The following is a 24,609-nucleotide window of genomic DNA, read 5'->3' on the forward strand; positions in this document are numbered from 1 at the left end:
TCCCCCTCCTTTTTTGTTTTGTTTTGTTTTGTTCCTGTTTTTTGTTTTGAGAAGACTGCAGCCCTGCCTGGCTGCTGACCTGGCAGTCAGTAGGTAGAGCAGGCTGACCTTGAACTCACAGAGAGATCTGCTTACCACCGGAGTGCTCAGCTCAGTTTACAGATGTAGGTCTAGCCTAGCTAACACCAGGTAACTTTTTGGTTTTTCTAGACAGGGTGTCTCTTAGTAACCTTGGCTATCCTGAAACTAACTTCCTAGGCAGGCTGACCTCTAACTCACAGAGATCTGTCTGCTTCTGACTCCTGAGTGCTGGGATTAAAGGCCTGCGCCATCACACCAGCAACAAAATGTAACTTTAAAAAACTGAAAAGAAAGCATGGGCTGGAGAGGTGGCTCAGAGGTTAAGAGCACTGGCTGCTCTTCCAGAGGTCCTGGGTTCAATTCCTGGCAACCACATGCTGTCTCACAACCATCTATAATGAGATCTGGTGCCCTTTCCTGTCATACAGGCCTGCAAGCAGACAGAACACTGTGTACATAATAAATAAAGAAATAATTTAAAAAATTCAAAGCAAGTTGAGTTGGGAGGAGAGTTCCCATCTTTGGTCATCCTGGGAGTGTTCTTTTTCAAGGTGCATTATTTATTTACTTATTTTCATACTGTATCTGTGTTTGTGTAGACTCAGTGTGCCCAAGAGCCAGAGTCCCTGGAGCTGGAGCTACTGGTGGCTGTGATCTTCCCAACATGAGTACCGGCATCTGTCTGTCCTAGGCAATAGCAGCAAGCACTTTTTTGCTTGCTTGTTTTTTTTTTTTCAAGATAAGGTTTCTCTGTGTAACCCTGGTTGTGCCAGAACTTGCTCTGTAGACCAGGCTGGTCTAGAACTCACAGAGATTTGCTTGTCTCTGCCTCCCGAGGGATTAAAGGCCTGCACCATCATTGCCTGGCACAGCAAGCATCTGATGATTATATCCCTTCAGCCCCTTGTTGAGTGTTTTTTTTTTTTTTTAATTTAAAATAAGGCTTGGGTGGGGTTGGGAGTGAGCACAGGGTTGGTCACAAATTCATAATTTTCCTGATCCTGGCCCTTTTGAATGTTGGGATTACAAGCATGTAATAGTATAACCCAGCTCATTTGAATCTTTCGATGAGCATGGGAATCTTGATAAAAAAGACATTTTGTCTCTTAGGAATTTCAAAATTCTGTTAAAGAGGAAAACCCAAGGTCTGTACTTTAACTGGTCTTCTTGATTTTTCATGTAGAAACTCCTACGAATCAAATTCTTACCAGATTCAGTCCTAAAGGTGCCCGACAATGTTTCAGTCGAGTGTGAGTCTAGCTATGATAGCATATACCTGGGATTTAAGCATGAGGTAGAGGAAGAGCAGACTTTTCACAAATCGTTGTTGAGTAATCAACCAGGGATGAACTATATCTCCTGGGTGAGGGAATGGCAGGTGACAGTCTCGTGTGTTTGTTATCCCCTCCATAAAGCAAGAAAAGAAATTCTGTCTAGTCTAAACTCCGGCTTTCTCCTTGGTGAGCCAAGATGTCATAGCTACAGAAACAGTACATGCCGTGGAGGCCTTCAGTGAATTGGTGTTTGTGTTTCCTGCTTTTAATAGCTACTCTATTTATGTTTTGCTACTGCTAATTAAATGACAGCAAAATGAATACACGAAATCAGCTGAAATATGAGTCTGCTAGAATGTATAGGGCTACTTATGAACTTTTTGTCTGAAAAATAAAAAGGTCGATGGTACTCCAAGTTCCCAATTTTCATATGCTTTTAGGTCTTTGTTCAATAATAGAATCACAGCTATGCATTAGCGTTAGTGAGCTACGTAATGGGCTGATTCAGCGGCTTGACACAATTACAGAGGCCAAGATTATAAAAACAAGCTTGAACATGTTCCTTCTGGAAAGTGAACAGAACATCTCCCTGGACTTTTAAGAAAAAACGACAAGGTTCATCACTGTAATCAAGACTCCCACTCTGTTTTCTTGTGAAACAAAGCAGAAGGTGCCTTTTGATTTGATTTGAAGTTTTAGTCATCCATGTTAAGTTTTGAAAGCTCTGGTGATTTCAAGGATAGATATTTATAATACAGGGTATAAAGCCTTGTAGAGATTAATGCCATGGATGATCATGTATTTTTAATATAATCTTCTTTCCGCTGTGAGAAACGTCAGCACTTGAGAAGAGCTGATTATCCTTTTTAGTATAATACATAAATTATTCTATTTTTATGTTAAAAATCAAAGAGGAGATATTTTATTTAAGAGCAAATTCAAGTCTTCAAGTTAGTAACATTTTCGAGTTAACTATAAATTATGATTTAACATCTCCCTGTATTGCATAGTATTTGCTTTCTCTGCAGCTTTAGAGCCTGTCCTGGAGCTAGCTCGTGTAGACTAGGCTGGTCTCGAACTCACAGAAATCTGCCTGCCTCTGCCTCCCGAGTGCTGGATTAAAGGCGTGCACCACCACCGCCCGGCATATTGCATATTCTTATTCTTATTTTATTTATTTGTTTTTTTGAGACAAGATCCCTCTATTATGTAGTCCTGGATGTCCTGGAACTTTCAATGTAGACCAAGTTGGCCCTGAACTCTCAGAGCTCCACCTGCCTCTGCTTCTGAGGAATTAAAGGTGTGCACTTGTGATTCTAAAACAAACATTTTCTTGACTCATTGGTTTGACGTAATGTGTTAATTTGAAAACATCTTATTTTGCCGGGTGGTGGTGGCGCACACCTTTAATCCCAGCACTCGGGAGGCAGAGGCAGGCGGATCTCTGAGTTCGAGGCCAGCCTGGTCTACAAGAGCTAGTTCCAGGACAGGCTCTAGAAACTACAGGAAACCATGTCTTGAAAAACCAAAAAAAAAAAAAAAAAGAAAACGTCTTATTTGAAAACAATATAGTCAGTATACTACTTCGTGTTAAACTTATTTTAATGCGGAAATTTGTGTCAGTTAGTATGTCTCAAATCTGAGAGCGCTGGAGAACTCAGTTCTTTCTGGAGTGTGGTAGCAGATGCCTGGAATCCCAGCATTAGGGAGGGAGACACAGGAAGTTTAGCTCAAGACCGGCTGGGCTGCTTAGAGGGTTTGAAACTGGTCAGGGCTACGTGGGGCCCTATCTGAAAATACCAACTACATCTAGTTTCTTTACTTCTGAACTACTAGATTTTGATGGCTCCCACTAACTTTATTCTTCTAAAACATTAGCTAAAAATATTAGATAATTGTGTTTTCTGTCATTTGTTGTACATTTTCTTAAGTGTTAATGGTAGTGTCCTTTGGGTGGTAGAAACATGGGTGTATATTTCTGTTTTTGTATTTGCCAGTCTAAAAGTTTTTAAAAGATATGTTACCTTTTAATGTTTTTAAAAACTTTTTGAGCCAGGTGATGGTGGCACATGTCTTTAATCCCAGCAGTCGGGAGGCAGAGATAGGCAGATCTCTGTCAGTTTGAGGCCAGCCTGGTCTACAGAGTGAGTTCCAGGACAGGCTCCAAAACTACAGAGAAACTCTGTCTTGAAAAAACAAAACAAAAAGCAACACGAAAAAAATTTCTGAGAAGTGCCCTCACTATGTAACCCTGGCTGGCCTGAAACCCACTATTTAGCCCAAACTGGCCTCAAAGTTCTGGTAACCTTCCTTTCTCAGACTCCAAATATGTGGGATTTCCCCTTTGTATGATTCTGCTGTGAGTATATTTTGTTACAACTGATTAATAAAGAAGCCGTTTTGGTCTATGGCAGGGCAGAAAGCCAGGCGTGAAATCCTATCAGAGATACTGAGAGTGGGTGGAGTCAGGGAGACGCCATGTAGACACCAGAACAGAACCTTCCCTGGTAAACCACAGCCTTATGGTGATACACAGATTAATAGACATGGGTTAATTTAAGATATAAGAGCTAGATAGAAGCCGGGCAGTGGTGGCACATGCCTTTAATCCCAGCTCTCAGGAGGTAGAGGCTGGTGGACTTCTGTGAGTTCGAGGCCTTTCTGGTCTACAAGAGCTAGTTCCAGGACAGGCTCCAAAAGCTACAGAGAAACCCTGTCTCAAAAAAAAAAAAAAAAAAAAGCTAGTTAGGAATATGCCTAAATATGCCAAGCAGTGTTGTAATTAATATAATTTCTGTGTGATTATTCAGGCCTGGTTGGCAGGGAATGAAAGCAGTTTCCGACTATATCCAAATGCTGGAATTAGAGATGTGCCCATGACCAGTCAATATTAATTTTATACTAAAAATAAAACATGTTGAATTGTTAAGTTTGATTATGTTTGATATTCCTTCGTTTTTTTGTTTTGTTTTTTTTTCTTTTTTTAAAGACAGGGTTTCTTTTTTTTAATATTTATTTATTTATTATGTATACAACATTCCTTCCATATATGTTTGCATGCCAGAAGAGGACACCAGATCTCATTATAGATGGCTGTGAGCCACCATGTGGTTGCTGGGAATTGAACTCAGGACCTCTGGAAGAGCAGTTAGTGCTCTTAACCTCTGAGCCATTTCTCCAGCCCCTAAAGACAGGGTTTCTCTATGTAGCTCTGGCTGTCCTGGAACTTACTCTGCAGGCCAGCAGGCTCAAACTCAGAAATCCTCATGCCTCTCCCTCCAAGTTTTGGGATTGAAGGTGTGCACTATCACGACCACCTGGCTTGTATCTTTCTTTTATGAAGATCATATTAGCAGTAAAACTGTCTTCCTTGCTTATTCTGTGGAGAACAGAATTCTGTAGAATTCAGAGCTCTGCCCTATATAAGCTTCCCATATTTTGTGCATAGTGTTTAGTATATTTTAGGGGTGGGGGTGGTAGATTTTACCCTATGTACCCAGGCCAGGCTGGAATTCCTGGCAGCCCTCTCGGTCAATCCCTTAAGGTTGCTGAGGCTGTATGGTTGGTTGGTAACTTCATCTTGCTTTAATTCTGATGCTTTCAACTGCCTTCTCTGAATTTCTCTCTGGTTTCATTTGTTCTGTGTTTTAGTTTAAATCGTTACATGCCAGCAATGATGTGAAGTTCTTAAATGGCTGGTTTCCCTGTCTCTGGCTTTAATCTCTTCCAGTTCCTCTGTTCCATAGAGCCAGCTTACTTTTCGGGAGACCATGGTTGCCTTCTCTCTATCAGGAATATAACCTAAGCTCCTGAAGCAGCTTGTAAAGGTGTGTGTGAGAGAGATGTAATGCTCCTTACCTTTCCAGTTTCACCTCCTACCTTGCTTCACATTCTTGCTTTTGGCCCAACATACTTGGCATTCCTCAGGTTGCTACTCCCAATTTTCTACCAGCATTTTGCACCAATGGATACACACCTTTTCTCATATCTCAACCTAGAAAGATTTATCCTCCTTTTTCGAGGCCCAAGTGGTTAATTACTTTTATTTATGTTTGCTCCCAAAGTTGGCATATTTATTAATTTTTCTATTTTATAATGCACAAAAAGATTTAAGTAGTTCTCAGACTCCTAAAAGTATATCAAGTCTTGGGGTTTAAATAATAATTTGGCTTTTAATCCCATTTTAAGGTATACTAAATACAATAGAAATAAAACTGTCTACTAGTGATCACTTAATATAAAAATTCTAGGTACTAATATTAATATTTATTATTCATCGCCTCAGCTACCAAAGTGTAAAATTATCTTAGTTCCTTATTAACCCAGGGCAAATGAAGCAAAATTCCATAGTATTTATTTTATTTATTTTTGTTTTTTTGAGACAGAGTTTCTCTGTGTAGCCTTGGTTGCCCTTGGACTTTTAGGTCAGGCTGGCCTTGAACTCACAGAGATCTGCCTGACTCTGTCTTTGAAGTGCTGGGATTAGAGGTGTGCACCATTATTGCCCAGCTCCATGGTATTTCTAATTTTTCTTTTTGAAGTCTGGGTTTCTACATGTAGCCCTGGCTATCCTGAAATTCTCTCTGTAGACCAAGCTGGACTTGAACTCAGAGATCTGCCTGCCTCTGCGTCCAGAGTGCTGGGACTAAAGGTTTGTATCACTACGCCCAGCTTGAATGTTTCTTTTTAACAGAGGGTCTGGTTTCATGGCCAGTTCTGGTCTTGAACAACTTGAACTCATGGCAATCTCCTGCCCCAGTCTCCCAAGTACCACACCTGGCCCCACAGGTTTTATGGTGGCTGTCTTGTAGTTCTTGGATTGACTGCATTTCTAAGTAAGCACTCCACTACTGAGCTACATCTCAGTGCCCCCTCCCCATCCCCCCCATTAACGTTTTTCTTACCGAACTATGGGGCTTCTGGGTCCACGTAATTCACTTATAAATTGTGATCACTTCTATCCTATGGTTTTAGAGGAAAAGAAACTCCACTGTTTGGAACACATTCTCTAGGACTAACCAGTTTTGCAGATTCTTGCCTCATTCTTTTGGTTAATCCATATACCTGTTACAGCTGGGAGAAACTTACTGCAGTAGGCTCAGCCTAGCATTTGGCAGTGTCCCATAGCCCATCTGAACCAGAATCTCTGGAGTGAGTGCCTGTTAAAACCAGAGCTGCCTGGGGCTCACAGGAGCTGGCTGAGTACACACTATGAATTTACCAATGGGACTTCTCACATTTTAGCTTAAGGCAGGCTGATCTCTGAGTTCGAGGCCAGCCTGGTCTACAAGAGCTAGTTCCAGTTTCAGGACAGGCTCTAGAAACTACAGGGAAACCCTGTCTCGAAAAAACCAAAAAAAAAAAAAAAAAAAAAAAAAAAAAAAAAAAAAAAAAAGAGAAAGTTTATTGGCCAGGGATGTTGGTACACTGCCACCTACATAACCAGGTCAACCTCAGCCTGGGCTGCATGAGACTGTCTTAAGCCCCAACCCTTGGACTAAAAACCCTTAAAACAGTACCTAAGCATGACCTGTCACATGGCTACTTAAATGGCTTTAATAATCTACTGTTCAATGTGAGGAAAAGGTGAAATAGACCAGCCACATGCTCAGTGTTAGAATGGAGACTTATTAACTCATCTAACCCGAGGCCAAACTCATAATTGTGTTCGACTATATGTTAAGTATAATCTTGAAACACACAGTTTAGCTATCCTTGAACTATTTTGATACTAACTCGCTACTGATAACACTTATTAGGTGACGCTAGGTAACAGATGTTCTAAATATTTCACGTATTACTTCACTTAATCCTCGTAATAGCTCTCGAAAGTAGGTAATACTCTTAGCCAAAGGTGTTTTTTTTTTTTTTTTTTTTTTTTTTTTTTGTGAGAAAGGCTGGCTGTAAACCTGAAAATTCCTTTAAAAAATTCTGACTTTGACACTTCCCTCCCAAGAGCTGGGATTATGGGTGTGCCCTGCCATGTCCACTTTAGGAAGCGTGCAGGACTTAACCCAAGGCCTCCCTGCAATCTAGATGAGCATTATACTAAATGAACACATCCTCAGGCCCCACTACCTGGGTTCTACACAAATAACAAAACAAACCTGAGACAGAAACATGAAGTACTTTGTCTAAAGTCACAGCTACTAAGTAAAAGTGTGGTTTGGAATTCAAGAGGCCTAATCAGTCTGCTCTTAAACACCGTTTTCCTAACAGGTGGAGAAAATGGAACTCAAGTTACCCAGGAAACTTCAAATTTTTTTCTACTTATCTGAAAAGGAAGAATGGAGTTTAGCTCCGAAGCCAGCAAAATGGGTTAAAAGCCTGCCTGTGATGCCTAAGAGCTTTGTGATTTTCAAAGTTAATTCCCTTTGCCTCAAATTTCCTCATCTTCAAAATGTGACTAGAGGGCCAGTGACTAGATCACTGGGTAAAGGCACTTGTCCCCGTGCCATGGTTCACTTCGTGCAACTCTGAAGGAAGAGAACCAACTCTCGTGTCCCCTACATTCTAGAGACCTAAAGCAGCATGCACTTATACAGATAACATTTGCTACCTAGCTGTTTTAGAATAAGTACTAATAAAGTGCTCAGAAAATTATTTTAGTATGTTATTTTCCAAGCCATCTTTTATTTCTAAGGAAAAAAATAATTTGGCATGTTTACTCCACTGGGGAAATAGCTGTCAGATTAAGACAATATTAATGTTGGTTTGTTCAGATTCCAAGCAGGTGTCCTTAGCACGTTATAGCAAGTTAATCTCACATAACTGCAGCTGTGTGTAGGTCAGAGAAGCTACCTTGGTGTCTTCCTCTTTCCCTTCCTGCCTTATTGCCTGGGCTGGAAGCTTGTTTTTGGTCTGGCTACTGGCGAGTAAGTTATAGGGATGTCTCTACTTCCCAAAACTGGGGTTATAAGACCAAACAGCCATATTTGTTTTTGTTGTTGGGGATTCAAACTCAACTCTGAATACTTGAAGAACAAGGGCTCTAGAACACTAAATAACCTCTTCAACAAAACTGCAGCTATCTGTGATAGTAAAATGTACCTACCTTTGTTACTTTAAGGATGATCAACAGTTTTTTTTTTAATATTTTTATGGTTTATTTAACTTTATTTTATGTGCATTGGCGAGAAGGTGTCAGATTTCCTGCAACTGGATCTTCAGACAGTTGTGAGCTGCCATGTGGGTGCTGGGAATTGAACCTGGGTCCTCTGGAAGAACAGTCAGTGCTCTTAACCACAAAGCCATCTCTCTAGCCCCGATGATCAACAGTTTTATACCATAATCTTAAGAAATGTCAGCAAACTGAGAATAGGCCCAAAGAGTAACTGCAGTGAATCGCCAGCAGAGGGGATATGGAATTCTTACCTTATTGACCACAAAAAGGATTATTAAAAAAATTCAATTGGTGTAATTAAGGCATTTTTTCCCCACTTCTTTTGGTCACATTTAACCAAAGTAGTTTCTACCGCAGATGTATGGAACCCATTTTAACATCAAACCCACAAATGTAAATATCCTGCCCCATGAATTGTAATTGAAATCTGCCTGGTCCTTTTCACAAAAACTCTTGACTATCAAAGATTCATTCTTTCCATACGAGGACCTACATAAAAGTGCTTTAAACGCCATTAACACTTCACAACTAGCTCGGGAATTCTTCTTGGCTAATATTTGCTAAAATATTGGAACACTTTTCAATGCTGTATTTTTTTCTTTCCAATTATAATTTTCACAATTCTTTGTAGAACTTTCATGGGCAAATAAAGTAGTAGCCCAGGCTTAAGACCGCTCTCTGGTAAGAGTGCCTGGCTCCAGGTTCAAATCCGCGGCACCCAGTACAAAGATCAACCAACAAGCCCAAAACAATACCCCCCCATTTCCCTGCTGACCAATTTTAAACATAATAAAAACTAGGCATTACATATTAACACAATTACTTTAGTTCAAAATACTTTTATTGATCTAAAATTGCTGCTAAAAACTAGGCCAGAGATAACTTTACTTAAGCTTAATGCTCTTTTTAACTCCAGCACGAATGCCAGACAGTTCACCAGTATACCGCTGCTCTTCTCTACGAACCTCACGAACCTGGCCTCGCCTTCGAATCTTGGCTCTTCTGAACTTCTCCCTATGCTTGACTCTCGGGTTTCTATCAATCTTCTTTCTTCTAGGCGTAAGTCCCCTATTTTTAGCAATCTGGTAGGTGATAGCTCTCTTCGCATTCTGATCTTCGAGAACCTGTTCTTCACTAATTTCTTCTTTCTTTCTTTTCAACTTTTGCCTGTCTTCCATTTCCTTATAGTGTCTTAGTGCAGCTTCATCAAAATCAGCATCATCAGACAGATCAGCAACAGCAGCAGGAGTCTGTGAGACAGGTTTTGGCTTCGTTTTGGATAATTTTGCTTTTGGGTTCAGTTCTTTCTTTATAGCACCATCCTTGGCCGTGAGTAGGTGACGGATTTCGGAAGACAGTTTCTGATCCACCACTGCCAGCTGGTTGATCAGATTTCTGTAGGTGACAAGCCTATCTATAACAGGATGTCCATGTGCAGGGGTTCTCCTGGCTTTCAATATTAAATAAAAACTGATGTTGGCGCAGTAGTTCAAGTAGAGGTTATACTTGGTCCTCAGATACTGGCTTCCTTTCCCAGGGGGAATGACTCCCTTCTCCGCCAACTTTAACAGTGGCTCCAGCTCATCTTTCACTTCCGTCAACTTGACTTTGAGGTCTTCTATCAGCTCTAAGAGCTCTGGTGATTCTTTTCTCAACATTTTCAGCTTCTCTTTTACGGAGACTTTAGCCAAATCCTTCACGACCCGAGTCTCAGCTTCATCCACCTGGGGCACCGGTTTTGCAAAGGCCTCCACCCAAGCGACTCCAAAATCATCCTCTTGCAGGGTCTGGGCCAGGCGCCGCTGAATTACCTGCGCCTCTTCCTCTTCCTCTCTTTCCTCCTCTTCTACTTCTTGCTGACTCTGACGTCCTCGGGATTTGGAGCCATAGTCTGTATCATAATAAAGCTTTTTCCTCTGACCCCAGGACAAGCTAGGATCCACAGAGGCCTCAGCCTCACTCTGCACAGAGCTCCCACCATCCTCGTCATCATCAATGTCCTCGCCATCCTCCTCGTCCTCCGAACTCTCTTCATCTTCATCGTCCTCATCCTCCACATCTAGGGCTAGCACCTCTTCCTCCTCATCGACATCCTCCTCCCCGCTGTCGACTTCGTTCCAGCCCTTAGCCAAGGCCGCCCGAGATCGGGCTTCATGGAACTCATCTACCTGATCTTGGTAGTAGCTGGAGTCCCCCGGCGAGGGCGGCGACCCCAAATCGTCCTCATTCTCGTCCGCGGCGCTGCGACCTGCCTTGGCCCGCACAGCTGCCCACTGGACCGCTCCACGCTGCCGGGATTTCCTCACCATGGCCCTCACGCCGTCTCGTGCTCCCCGGAGACGCCGCGGTTTCCGCCACTTCTGACTCCGCGCGGAAACAACGATTCCAGCGAGCAGACGCTTCCAACACCCACACGCTCCGCCACACGTGTTGTCGCGGAACACGGGATCCCCAGCGGACAGGTCCTCTCCCTTCCGCTCCCAGGATGCTCTCCGCACAGCGCCAGCGGCCGAATTTCCGCTCGTTCCTCCCGGAAGTCTCGTCTCACGGTGCCTTCTTAAACCCAGTCAGTTCCGGCGAATTAAAATAGCTCCGGGTGGAAACGCTATAGGGCGAGGGCATTCCGTTCTGCTGAGCCTCAGACGGCGACTTCCGGGCCGTCTCTCGCGAGCCCGGGCGTGGAGCCGGACTCTGGTCCGCGCCGCGAGGCAGCTCTCGGCCTGCAGAGGGCGCCGAGTGTCTCCGTCAGCCCAGGTCGGCCCGGCGCCCAGTGGGCTGCGCTAGGGAGTTCTGCTCACGGTCGGCCCTCTCCGCTCCTCAGAATGGAAGTTAGGCAGGTTGTTTGTTTTCCTTCAGTCTGGACTTTTGAAGCAGGGCCTTGCCGGGTTATCCAGGTGCTTGGTTTTTCTCTCTCTCCCTCTCTCCTTCCCCTCCTCTTTCCCTCCCTCCTTATCCCTCTCTCCCTCACTTCCTCCCTCCCTCCCTATCCCTCTCTCCCTCTCCGTCCCTTCCCCCCCCCCCCCCCCCCTTGCTTGCCCGAACCACCCGACGGGAGTCAGTGTACCCAGGGGACCGAGGGCTGCGGCGAGAGGCAGAGCTCCGGGGAGGAGTGCGGGAGGGTTTCACGGGGGCGATGCTCCCGGGAAGGGGAAAAGACGCCGCGGTTTTCCTTGTGCTGGAAAGCTTCGTTTTTCTAGACGTTCTGCAAAAGACACATTGAAGCTCTCAGGGGCGGATTTGGTAAAGGATTGTGCTGTTCTTCTTTTTCGGCGTGGTGTGTATCGCGGAGTCGGAGGAAGTGACCCCTTAGGTCTAGAATCTAATTACAGTGTTGAACAGCCCTTCAGTGTGTGTTCTTCAGCGTTGACTTAGCGTCAAACATGCCGGGCAGCGTGTTAGTTAGGCTCCGAGAGAATGGTAGTGGCCACAATAAATGATTTCCCCGACCTTGGAGAGCAGTTATGCACCAAGCAGAACACGTTCGATGCTGGAAACCGGCGTGGGGTTTACCTGTTTTTAAAACAAGAGTGTGGCCCTGTAGTAGTCCGCTTCCACCATGTGGGTCTTGAGGATTGAACTCGAGTCAGCCTTAGCAGAGAGCGCCTTTACCGACTAAGTCATCTTCAGGTCTCTCTCTTTTTACACTCCAGCTTCCTTGCCAACAACAACAGCAACAACAACAACAACAAAACCTCTTAAAAAGGGTTTAGTATTTCAGCCCAAATTTAAGGAACTTGTGTTGTGAATAAAATCATAGCTTAAGTTACTTACAAAAAAGTCCTCTAGTTTTCCCTAAATTTGATAGAAGAATGTTCAGTATTTGCTCAATGAATATATATATATATATATATATATATATATATATATATATATATATATAGTTTATTTCACTACGTATCTTAGGGGCTATATAAAGCTTAATGAACAATGTATACAAATGCACCATCTCTAAACTGTACTAGAGTGGATTCAGCAACCATCAGATTCAACTTCAGTCTTACACATGTGGAAACAGAGACTTGCAGTAATTCTACTAGGGAGTCTGCTATAGAAATCAGGGCCATACAGAGACCTGCATCGGAGCACTGGACTGAGCTCCATAAGTCCAGTTGAAGAGTTGGAGGAGTGGGAATATGAGCAAAGAGGTCAAGACCATGATGGGGCTACCCACTGAAACACTCTATCTGAGCTAATGGGAGCTCACCAACTCTAGCCGGACTGGGAAGGAACAAGCATAGGACCAAACTGGTCCCTCTGAATGTGGGTGACAGTTGCATGACTGGAATTGGCACCAGGATTTATCCCTACTCTTTGGATGGATACCTTGCTCAGCCTAGGTATAGTAAGTAGGGCCTTGGACCTTCCCCAAGCAATGTGCCTTACCTTCTCTGAGGAGTGGATAGGGAGGGGGCAGGGTCGGGGAGGAAGTGGAAGGCGTGGGAGGAGGGGAGGAAGTAGGAACTTGAATTGGGTATGTATAATGAGAAAAAGATAGTTTATTTTCTTTTTTAAAAAAATTAAATTAAAAAAAAATCAGGCCCATAAACCTCTACCTACCTACCTACATCAGGACTTAATGCTTAGATGTTATCTGCCCCCTTTTATGTTAAGAAAATGCATGTGTGCATTGCAGTTGATTTCTTGAGAGCTAGTTGATGTCCATAATGCGTGTCATCAATTTGAGCATCATACGGGTCGTACAGTATCATAAAATGATGGTTTTAAATTCCGTAACAAAAATGTTACCTTATAAAAAGAGAACATTAATACATTTTTCAGACAAGTGGTATCTTAAAGTACACGTGTCCAAGATTTCTGAAATTTTTAAAAAAATTTACACAACTTTAGATAATACAATTTAACCAATAGGATATGTCTGGAAACCCATGTTCTGACAATAAACATAAACCTCATATTTGAATCTTAAGGTTTCCTTTCCTCCCCTCCTTCCTCCTCTCCCACCCACCCAGAAAGGGTTTTCCTGCTTAGCACTGGCTGTACTGGAACTTGATTTGTAGACCTGGCTGACCTTGAACTTAGAGCTGCTTGTTTTTGTCGTCGTCGTCTTCTTCTTCTTCTTCTTCTTCTTCTTCTTCTTCTTCTTCTTCTTCTTCTTCTTCTTCTTCTTCTTCTTCTTCTCTCTCTCTCTCTCTCTCTCTCTCTCTCTCTCTCTCTCTCTCTCTCTCTCTCCCCTCCTCCTCCTCCTCCTCCTCCTCTCTTCTTCCTTCTGCTTCTTTTTTTTTAAGGCAAAGTGAAAATAAATTATTAAGAAAAAGTGGGGGAAAACAGAGTGGTGCCCTTGAATGTAAGCTTTAGTAGATAGCAATATTAACTGCTTGTGGTTTATGCTGTGTTAGTGGCTAATGGTCTGTGGCACACAGTTTAAACTGCTGCGGATCCAAAGGCAAACTGAACAGTCAAGGAAGATGTCATCAGCTAGAAAAGATGGCAAGGCACTCAGGCAGGCCACTAAAATATATTCAACACCATGACAGATTTAAAAGGCCTGAGATCATTTCAAGAATTCTTGTTTTTAGGAAACATTTAATTGGGCTGACTTATAGTTTAAGAGGTTAAGTCCTTTATCATTGTGGTGTTGATTGACCCGTGGCGAGTGGCACTGCTAGGAAGTGTGGCCTTGTTGGAGTAGGTGTGGCCTTGTTCGAGGAAGTGTGTCACTGTGAATGCAGGCCTTGAGGCCTTATATATGCTCATTTGGCCTAGTGTGGCAGTCTTCTTCTGTGGCCTGAGGATCAAAATGTAGAACTCTCAGTTCCTTATCTAGCACTATGTTTGGGTCAATCATTTGAACACATGAGTCTATGGGGACCATTCCTACTTTAGTAAATTTGCTAAAAATGTGATGAAAATGATAAGTTGAACAAATCAGTGTAAATTTAAAAAATGCATCTGTTTAGGAATTGACGGTCCAAGGGAATAAAATTAATAGTCAAGATGCCTGATGTAGACATGTTTTATCAGAAACAGAGGTAAGGGTCCTTAAGGACCCAACATAGGCAGATTCATTCTTATCATTTGCTGCTGAGCCATATCAAATTTTGTAACCTAAGTTTCCTGGAATGGATGTCTTGGCTGCATAATTTATATTTACATCTGCATTAAAATATTTGCATACCAAAAAAAGAATTCTTTTTTTTTTTTTTTTTTTTTTTGGTTTTTTGAGACAGGGTTTCCCTGTAGTTTCTAGAGCCTGTCCTGGAACTAGCTCTTGTAGACCAGGCTGGCCTCGAACTCAGAGATCAGCCTGCCTCTGCCTCCCGAGTGCTGGGATTAAAGGTGTGCGCCACCACTGCCCGGCAAGAATTCTTGTTTTTGAAGACTGTTACATTTAAACTGGGGCTATAATTATACTGTATTAAAATTTCCATTTATTGTGAAATTGTTTTGTGTTCTGTTCGTTTTTCTTTCAAAGTATGTGAAAACTTAAACTTAGTCGTACTTTGATCAAAATGAACATATTATAGATAAGTTTAAAACTTTCAAATATCTTAAATGAGAATGACTAGATTAATATCATTTATTCTAAACACTACATTTCCTATCTATTTAAAATAGTTTCAATATTTTTCTTTTTCTGTCTTTTTCACTCTGTAGACCAGGCTGTCCTGGAACTCAAACATCAGCCTGCCTCTGCCTCTGAGTGCTGGGTCTAAAGGTGTTTGCTACCACCACCTGTCTAGAATAGTTTCAATATTAATGTTCTAGTCTAATTATCTGAGATCATTTAAATAAACAATAGCTTATAAGTTATTTCTTCTATTCCAGTAGTTCCAGTATTAATTTTCCAAGTCTGATGTTAGAATTACTTACCACTTGAGGGATTTTCTTTTCTAAGAAAATTTTATTTCTACTGGGTGTGCTATGATCCTAGTACACAGGAGGCTGAGGCAGGAGGAGTTTGAGTCTTAAAGACATCCTGTTCCACGCTATTAGTAATTGTATGTTTCAGGTTCTGTCACATTTTGTTTTTCTTTTCTTTTTTAATTTTTTTAAGATTTATTTATTATGTATACAACATTCTGCCTCAATGTATGCCCGCACACCAGAGGAGGGCGCCAGATCTCAGTACAGATGGTTGTGAGCCGCCATGTGGTTGCTGGGAATTGAACTCAGGACCTCCGGAAGAACAGCCAGTGCTCTTAACCTCTGAGCCATCTCTCCAGCCCTTTGTTTTTCTTTTTTTCTTCTTCTTTTAGGTGTACTAAGTTGCTTTATATGTTTGCCTGGTACCCTGTAAAGGCCAGAAGTTGGTGTTGGATACTATGGAACTGGAATTATGGATGTTTGTGAGCTACCATGCCTGTGCTCGAAATCGAACCCGGGTCCTTTGTTAGAGCAACAGTCGCTCTAAAACAGTGAGTCATATCTCCATCACCTCTTTTTTCTTTGCATATTCGCTGTTGTGTTTGGAGACAGAGTTTTGAGCAGCCCTGGCTGGTCTTGAACTTGCTGTGTATCCTGGACTGGCTTTGTACTGCTGACTCTTGTGACTCTACCTCCTGAGTGCTGAGACTGCCCGTGCCTGACAACGCACCCTTGTTTTTTTGAGGTTATCTCATTATGTAGCCTAGACTGACCTTGAATTTGTGATCCTTCTGCCTCTACCTCCTGGGTGTAGGGATTAAAAATATTTACTGTTATGCCCAGCAATATAGTGTTTTAATTTTTGAAGTAATTTGTATTTGAATGATGAAATATTAAATAGTTTTTATGAACTTAGGATAATAGTTAAATGAATATTTATTTATATCCCAGAACTATTGGCTAGTTTCAGATGATTGAAATTGTCCAAAGTAGCTTGTTCCTTTTTTCACTGTCAAAGAGGTAGTAATAGTAATATTAATAATTTGATATGAGAATAGTAGGAAATATATGGTGGTGTTAATAGCTGCTAACTTATTGAGACAAATCAGTACTACACAGTTCACTATTTTTGGTACAAAAAGAAAGAAGGATTATTTTTAGGTGTAAGAAAGAAAATGGAAGAGATGAAGTACAGTTTCCACTGGTTTTCGTTAGAAACCACTTATTTCGAGACTAATAGTGATAGAAACCTTTTGCAAATAAGGTCCATATCTATTTTAAGTCACAAAAGACCTAGAAGTGAGTTGGAAGTGAGATATGTGAAACTTCCCTGGCAATGTGTGCTAAGCACTGAAAGTTTATAAGCTTATATCTTAAAAAGTGCTTGGTTTGGTTACCTGAATGACTTTTTTTATTTTTTTATTTTTTTTAGCTAGGGTGATATGTAGGCTAAGATGGCCTCACACTCTTGAGATAGCTGAGGACAACTAGGAAAAACTACAGGTTTGGCCACCATTCTTTGTCTCATGGGGACTGAACTCAGGATTGTGTCCGTGCCAGGCAAGCACTCCATCACCTTGTGCTCTATCTCTACACCCCTCTTCCCATTTTTTACAACAAACAGCCCCCTTAAACCCCTTGATCCTTAGCTTAAAATACATGACCTTCCTTCATCTGCCTCTTATTTTCCTGTGACTTTCTGATTTATTGCATTATTTCCTAGTTAACATTTTAAGCTCCCAGGGTAGTTTGTACTAGGAAAACCTCAGGATTAGAGACTGACAGTACTCACAGACATCTCTGCTATGCCCAATATAAAGACAAACATGAATAAACGTGAGCATCATTGTGTTGCTATTTTCTTGTTCTTTGTTTCGGGACCTTGCTATGTTTGCAGTACAGGTGAAACCCAGGGTGTGTGCTATGTCCCCACCCTGACAGATTGTCTATTTGAGGCCATTGAGGCAGGCAGATACCTGTTGTCACCCTGGTTTCAAGTCTCGGTGTTCACATGGTGGAAGAAGAGAACAGAAACCTCCTGGAGATTTTCCTCTTACACACACACACAGAATAAAGAAAGAAACAATTTATTTTTCAAAATAAAAGATGGTCTATTTGCTGATTTTCTTTCAATACTTTTATCTATCCTAATTTTTATATTAAAGCATTTATTACTATGACTGCTAACTTGTGTATTTAGTGTCCCAGTACACATTTAAAATAACAATGAGTGCGTTACCTAAGTGTTTATTTTCAGGTATGAGGAAGTCCCTGATAATATTCTGATACTGTTTCTGCAAATGTACTTCATGTTGATAATGACTTGAACTAGGTAACCAAATATATTTTCAATCATCTATATGAAATCCAAATTTACACCCAAAAAGAATCTTGTAGTCTTCTATGAACTGTCTTAGATATTCAAGGATATTTATATTGGAAAAAGTGAGGCATAGAGTCTTTGAACCCCTATTGACACACTGTAGTTTATTTCCTTGAATGCGCATGGTTTCTTTGAGCTCCCAGTTTGTCAGTGACATTACAGTCTTTACCTAGACTGCATTCATCATCCCACTCATGCCTGATTGCTACTTACTTTTCAATCTTAGCCTGAATATTACTTCTTCCGGGAGGCCTTCTATAATCCAGGCTTCCCCTCCACCTTATAAAGCTGTGCAGCTTCACCATCAGAAAATATCTTAATTACCTGTGAGGCTGTATTTGCCTCTGATTGCAGGTCATACTTCATTTCCATGTAGCCCAGCCATTTGGAGTAAATACCAATGTATATTTAACAATTGAAAGAATGACCAAAAACCATTTACTTTAAAGACCGAGAAAGCAGCTTCGGCCTTTCTGCTAGCAACCCTGTTTCAGTTTGCCTTAAAGAGAAATTTTAAATGAAAATATGTGGTTGCTCCAATTATATAAGGAAGTTATGGACCTCAAAGATGGAAGTGTTGATCTCTTACTGGTGCTATAATAAATAACCACAAACTTAGTGGCTCAGTGATACAGCCAGAAGGGTTGTGGACAACACAAGGACCTGGAAAGGAACACAATTGTAGACAGAAACACAAGACTCTGGGTTCATTTCAGAAACAAATACCTTTGATTTTTCCCCAGTGCTGTTTGTATGTTGTTTAGCTAGCTATTAGAGATAACATTGCAAGCAGAGGTTGAACAGTCTCTTCGACCCCATTACCTGAGTTTCTGCTTGGTACTTCCCTGCCCTGCCTCAGAAGACTTTCCACCTAGGCTTTAAAGCCTGCATTCCAAAGTCATGTGGCCACATCTCGGTCACAGTTTGTGCTTGAGGAAGGAACTGCAGACCATCTGGACTCCCAAAGGTTAAGACCAAACATTAATTATTGTTTCTTTCAGTGGGTTAGAGGCCAGATGTGGTCTCAGGATCAGAGTCAAGGTGTTGGGAGGGCTGTGTTCTTACTGGAGTCCCTAGGGGAGAGTCTGTTTCCATGCCTTTCTTAGCTCTAGATATTGCTGCCACATTGTCTTGCCATGGCTCCTTCCTTTAATCTCAAAGTCAGTGATTCAGGATCCTAGCATCTCTCCCTCGCTCTCCTGTGGCCTCTCAGCAATAAGAATTCTGTGGTTGGTTACCTTGGATCCAGTAGGACAATTCAGGACGTCCGAAAGCCAATTGATTAGCAACCCTAACTCCAACTGCAACCTAAATGCCTCTCTGCTGTGTAATACAGCTTATTCACACGCTCTTAAGGACACAACATATTTAGCGTTCATGTTGATCTGAAGAAGAAAGGCTGCTCTCCAGTAATGTTGACAGTAAACAGAAATGCTAAAAGAGTGTGCTGTCACACTCAGCCACGCTCTAGGTCTTTGTGCTTATTAATTATCATTAGCTCTGATGACATGCATGCCACAGCCATACAAATGAAACCTAAGAAGAGATTGTTTTCATTGTTTTTCAGTGCTTATAGGTCAAACCCAGGGCCTTATGCATGTTAGGTTAGTGCTCTACTATTTCACTTCATCCATAGCCCAGGAAAAGAAATTTTAAATAGCTTTTCAAAATCTTATTGAGCCTAGACAATATTTGACTATGGATCTGTTGCTTTGGATTCGTAGGAGAATTGAGATTTTCCTCAGCATATCTTTATATGTTGCATCTGTATGTGTTATGTGCGTATGTATGTTCATGGGGGGGATCTGTGAGTGTGTGTGGTGCATTAGCATGTGTGTGTGTTTGCGAAGGTTAGAGGGACAACCTTGTGTGTCATCCTCAGGGGAGTGGTCCACTTCCTATGAGACAGGGTCTCATTGGTCCAGAGTGTACCAGCTAGGCCAGACTGGCCAGTGAGACCCACAGATCCTGCTGGTCCCATGTTCTCAGCATTGAGATGGGAAGCACTGGCCAGCACACCTGAAGTTTGGGTTCTGTACATCAAATTCAGGTCCTCATGCTTATGGGGCAAATGCTTTTACTGACTGAGTCAACCACAGGCCTGCATCTGCCTGATATTTTTAAATAATCAATTTGTTATTCTTCATATATATTATTCTTTCTTCTTGTTCTTAAGAAAAATGTATCTAGTATGATATTGACACAAATGCAAACACCTGACAAAGAATTAGAACATGGAAGACATGTATTTGCTTTTCTATTATTCTCTTTTCTCCTTTCTCTGGTACACTGGTTCCCACCCTTCCTAATGCTGAGATCCACTAATACAGTCCTTATGTTGTGGTGAACCCCAACCATAAAATATTATGGTAATGTTATGAATTGTAATGTAAATATCTGATAGCAACCTCTTGTGGGGGTTGCAGCCCACAGGTTGAGAACCACTGCTCACACTGTAGTTGAAACTGGCTTGGGGTTTAATGTGTAGCCTGACAATCTTCAGACTCTTTTTTTTTTTTTTTTTTTTTTTTGGTTTTTCGAGACAGGGTTTCTCTGCAGCTTTAGAGCCTGTCCTGGAGCTAGCTCTTGTAGACCAGGCTGGTCTCGAACTCACAGAGATCCGCCTGCCTCTGCCTCCCGAGTGCTGGGATTAAAGGCGTGCGCCACCAAGGCCCGGCTTAAATATTTATTTATTTATTTATTATGTATACAATATTCTTTCTGCATGTATGCCATCTCTCCAGCCCCAATCTTCAGACTCTTAATAGTCCTCCTGCTTCAGTCTCCAGAATTGAGTCTGGCTCTTTTATCAAAAAAAAAAAAAAATCCTGCTGTATGTGTATGTGTGTGCTTCTGTGGGCTCATGTGTGTATGTGTGTGTGTGGTGTGTAGGTAAATGTGTGTGGTGTATGTGTGCATGTGTGTGTATGTGCGTGTGTGTATGTGTGCGTGGTGTATGTATGTGTGTGTGGTGTATGTATATATGGTGTATGTGTGCATGTGTGTGTATGTGCATGTGTGTATGTGTGCGTGGTTTATGTATGTATGTGTGTGTGGTGTATGTATATATGGTGTATGTGTGCATGTCTGTGTTTATGTGAGTATGTGTATGTGTGTGTATGGTGTACATATGTGTATGGTGCCTATAGCAGCAGCCTCCTCCCCAAATATATGACATGTTTGTTTCCTTATGTATGTGTATATATGACATCTGTGTATGTGTGTGGTATGTGTGTATGCATGCACGTGCATATGCATGTGTGTGGTGTATGTGTGCATGTGTGTATGTGCATTTGTGTATGTGTGTGGTATATGTGTGTGTATTTGTGTATTGTGTGTGTGAATATGTCTGCATGTGTGTGATGTATGTGTTCATGTGTATGTTGGTGTGTGTTTGTAGTGGTAGAACTCACTGAGCCATACCCTAGTCCTATGGTTCCTGTTTGGTTTTTCTTCATATTCCTTTTTTTTTTCAAGACAGGATTTCTCTGTGTAGAACTGTGTAGATTAGGCTGGCCTCGAACTCAAAGATCTGCCTACCTCTGCCTCCCAAGTGCTGGGTTTAAAGATGCGCGCCACCACCACCCGGCCATATTCTTTTAATATGTGCCATTTGATACTAATTTTTATGAACCCCACTGTGCTTCAAGGGAACATCCATTTAGTATATGGGAGAAATTATATACATATGAAGAAAATTACTTAAGAAGGTAAAATAATGTGCTAACCTTTATAAAAGGTAATGTGGGGACACAAGTGGAGTACATTGCAATTTATTTTAAGAGTAAAGGGTGGCCTGATATTAAGTAGTGACTTGCTAGAATTAAAATAAATTAGAATTTTTGAGAAGGATTGTGTGGGAAACAGTTAAATTTCTGGTAAGGAAATGACAGGGTAAAAGAGGGTTCTAAAACAAGAAATAAAAAATTGTATATTATAGGAAAGGAAATAAGCCATATTTGCCTAGCAGCAGTCTCCTCCTCAAATAGATGATATGTTTGTTTCCTTAAAGCACAGCTAGACCAGACTTCTGGGGCTGATGGCCTAAAGCCATGCATTGTTGTCTGAGGGATTCTCTTGGGCCCTCTTTATTATGTGTCTCCAGATACATGGCCGTGAGCCCACACTTTCTTCCTCAGATGAAGTTTGGAAGTAGGCCACTTGTCGATCAGGATGATGGCAGCCAGCTGACAGGCAGATCCTGATGGCAGTTCTGTGAAAAGCCACTGCAGGTGCAGGTTATTTAAAAACACCACGGCCCAGGTGCGAGTCTCCTCATAAACATTTAACCACAAACCTGCCCTAAGGGTCTGTGGGGAAAGCTTTTGGAGAAAACAGGTTCAGTTGTTGGTGCCTTAATTTTTAATTTTTAGAAGCATTTTATAATAAAATTTATACCTCTTGTTTTGAGTTCTTTTTAGATTTAAGATTTTGCTTTCTGGTATCTATATACAAATTTGACAAATATGGTGATTAACTAAACACCAGCATTGCAATCTCTGCATGCAAAAGCTGAAATACTTAGGGTTAAAAATACCACTTTTTATGAGATTTCTCCATACAGATGTGGAAAAATGAGTGTCAAGGATTTTGGTACTTTGAAAGGTCAGCTAAGCTGGAAGTTAGGTCCAGTCCACTTTTATTTTTAAGGTGGTGATGATGATTCTAAAATCCAAATTAGAACTGAGTGTGTGGCCTATATATGTGATCCCAGGATACCAGAGCTGGAGGTAAGAAAACCAGTTCAGAGCAAGCCTCATCTGCATACCATGCATGAGGCCAGCCTGGGCTACATGAGACACTGTCTCAACAAAGATGCAACAAAAAAATTTTAAATAGATCATATTTTTCTTTCTTTTTTTTTCTTTTCATTTTGAGGTATGATGCCATGTGACCTAAGTTACTATGTAGCTAAAAAATGACCTCAAACTCTGGATCATCCTGCTTCCATCTGCCAGAGTGCTGGAACTCTGGGCATGTGCCACTGTGCCTAGAAAAACTGCACAATTTAAAATAGGAAAAAAATGTTTCTCTTGGACTAGTGATCCGGTTTAGTGTGTGGAAGAGCTTATGACCCAAGCCTGACCTCTGAGTTGATGCCAGAACCCACAGTGGAAGGACAGAACTGACTCCCAAATGTTGTCCTCCAACCTCCACATATGCACTGTGGCACAGAAGGCCTCACTAGTGCACACATTTTATATACATAATAATAATAATAATAATAATAATAATAATAATAAAATGATTGGTAGAGTTACTTGTTTTAATCTAAATTGTTCTATTTACCAATAAAGACTCAGGAATTAGATATTGGAGTTAAAACCTGCTAGATCAGAGAAGCTGAGAAGCAACCAGTTGACTTTTTTTTTTTTGCCAGAGACCTAGTAAGAGAGCTTTTCTCCATACCATTTTTATAGGCGGAACTTTCTTTGAAATTTCCTGTTTTATGGAAAAGTCTGCCAGAAACTATGGGCCTGTAGACTGAAGATGGGTACCCCAATAATACAGAAGAACTTTGGGTGACTGTTTAGGCAGCAAGATGTCTCTGTCAATTCTAGAGTTTTGGAAGTTGCTTACAATGTACTCCTTTTAACTTAGGTAATATATCTTTCTGGAGTCTTTGATGGAGTTGAAGAATAGATATAGTTTTTCTTAGTTATGATAAAAGATAAAGTAAAAATAAATATCATAACTATAATTCTTGCTTGATAACTTTTGTTGTATGTAATCTTGCTATGTTAAAGTTAAAACCTTCCTTTTTATTTAAACAGAAAAGGGCAGGATATGTGGGATTCCCCTCTGTATGCCGTGAATACCATTGGTTAATAAAGAAGCTGCTTTGGACCTATACACACAGAATAGGGCAAGGCCAGAATTCCAAGCAGATAGAGGAGGAAAGAGTAGGCAAAGTCAAAGAGAAGCCATGTAGCTGCCACAGGAGATAGACGCTGGACGTTGGGCAGGACCTTACCAGTAGGCCACAACTATGTGGCAATACACAGATGAATAGAAATGGCTTAACTTAAGATGTAAAAGCTACCTAGAAATGTGCTTAAGCTATTGGCCAAACAGTATTGCAAATAATATAGTTTCTATGTGATTGTTTTGGGTCTGGGTGGCCGGGAACAAATGAGCAGCCTCTGACTACACATTCCAAATCAATGGTATAACTATCTAATCTTTAACCACCATCAGAGAACTGAGAAGGATGAAATATTACCTGAATAAACAGGAAATACAGAGAAAGCAACTCCCAAAACTATAGAAATGACAAAAACATATGGTTGCCTGGACAGTCACCCAACATTCCTCTGCAATGTTGGGGCATCCTTTTTTGGCCTACAGACCTAGAATATCTTACAGGCTTTTCTGTGTAGCAGGAACTTTGAAGGACTGGCCTATCTTGTCTTGGCAAAGTTCAGTAGTCATACTCATTTGTGTCTTGCTTGTCCAATTTGGACAGAACATTGTCAGAAGTTGAGGCAAGGGCAGTTTCTTGTCCAATGGCTAACTTGACACACATTTGAAACAAACTCCATATGGAGGTTCTTCAATGCTCATCATCCTTTTCGATGTATATTAGTATTGCCAGAAGCAGATGTGTCTCACTGTCATGAAAAGCCTTATATTATTAAAACATCTTAAATGCCATATTCCGTAGATCTCTGAAGTGTTTGAAGACTATCTAAAATACATGAGGCTACATAAAGTTTATTTCTGTCTACATCTAAACTGTTACTACAAGTTTGATTGTTATCTTAATTATCCTAAATAGTTTGTAATAGTAGTGTCCAAGAACTTGAACTTTACAGTACAATTTTAAATGAGTTGCATAGGTATAATACCTTACAGCAAAAATAACCTTAATTTTGTATCAGTATACAAAAGTCCATATGAATATAAAATATTTGAGACTAGTA

The 24,609-nt window shown here is 41.2% G+C and overlaps 2 protein-coding genes across 7 annotated transcripts in view; one reads left to right on the forward strand and one right to left on the reverse strand.

Annotated features, from left to right (window-relative positions):
* Positions 1 to 9,301: 9,301 nt before the first annotated feature.
* Positions 9,302 to 11,384, reverse strand: Utp3 (UTP3 small subunit processome component). The gene has a single exon (XM_038314364.1). The coding sequence runs from the start codon at positions 10,785 to 10,787 to the stop codon at positions 9,363 to 9,365; it is 1,425 nt and encodes a 474-aa protein (XP_038170292.1). The 5' UTR covers positions 10,788 to 11,384; the 3' UTR covers positions 9,302 to 9,362.
* The window catches only part of Jchain (joining chain of multimeric IgA and IgM), a 31,379-nt gene continuing 17,943 nt past the window's right edge, over positions 11,174 to 24,609 (forward strand). For 2 of the 6 annotated variants that reach the window (XM_038314381.1, XM_038314365.1), the window contains exons 1-2: positions 11,174 to 11,372; positions 15,696 to 15,854. The gene's annotated coding sequence lies outside the window, so the exon portion shown is untranslated. The remainder of the gene's footprint in view (positions 11,373 to 15,695; positions 15,855 to 24,609) is intronic. The other 4 variants (XM_038314398.1, XM_038314388.1, XM_038314372.1 and 1 more) reach the window with 3 other exon arrangements.

This window comes from Arvicola amphibius, chromosome 1, assembly GCF_903992535.2.
Source record: "Arvicola amphibius chromosome 1, mArvAmp1.2, whole genome shotgun sequence".
Classification (NCBI taxonomy): Eukaryota; Metazoa; Chordata; class Mammalia; order Rodentia; family Cricetidae; genus Arvicola; species Arvicola amphibius.

Coding starts and splice junctions, on each gene's coding strand:
- Utp3 (XM_038314364.1), bottom strand. CDS start 10,787: ATGGTGAGGAAATCCCGGCAGCGTGGAGCGGTCCAGTGGGCAGCTGTG.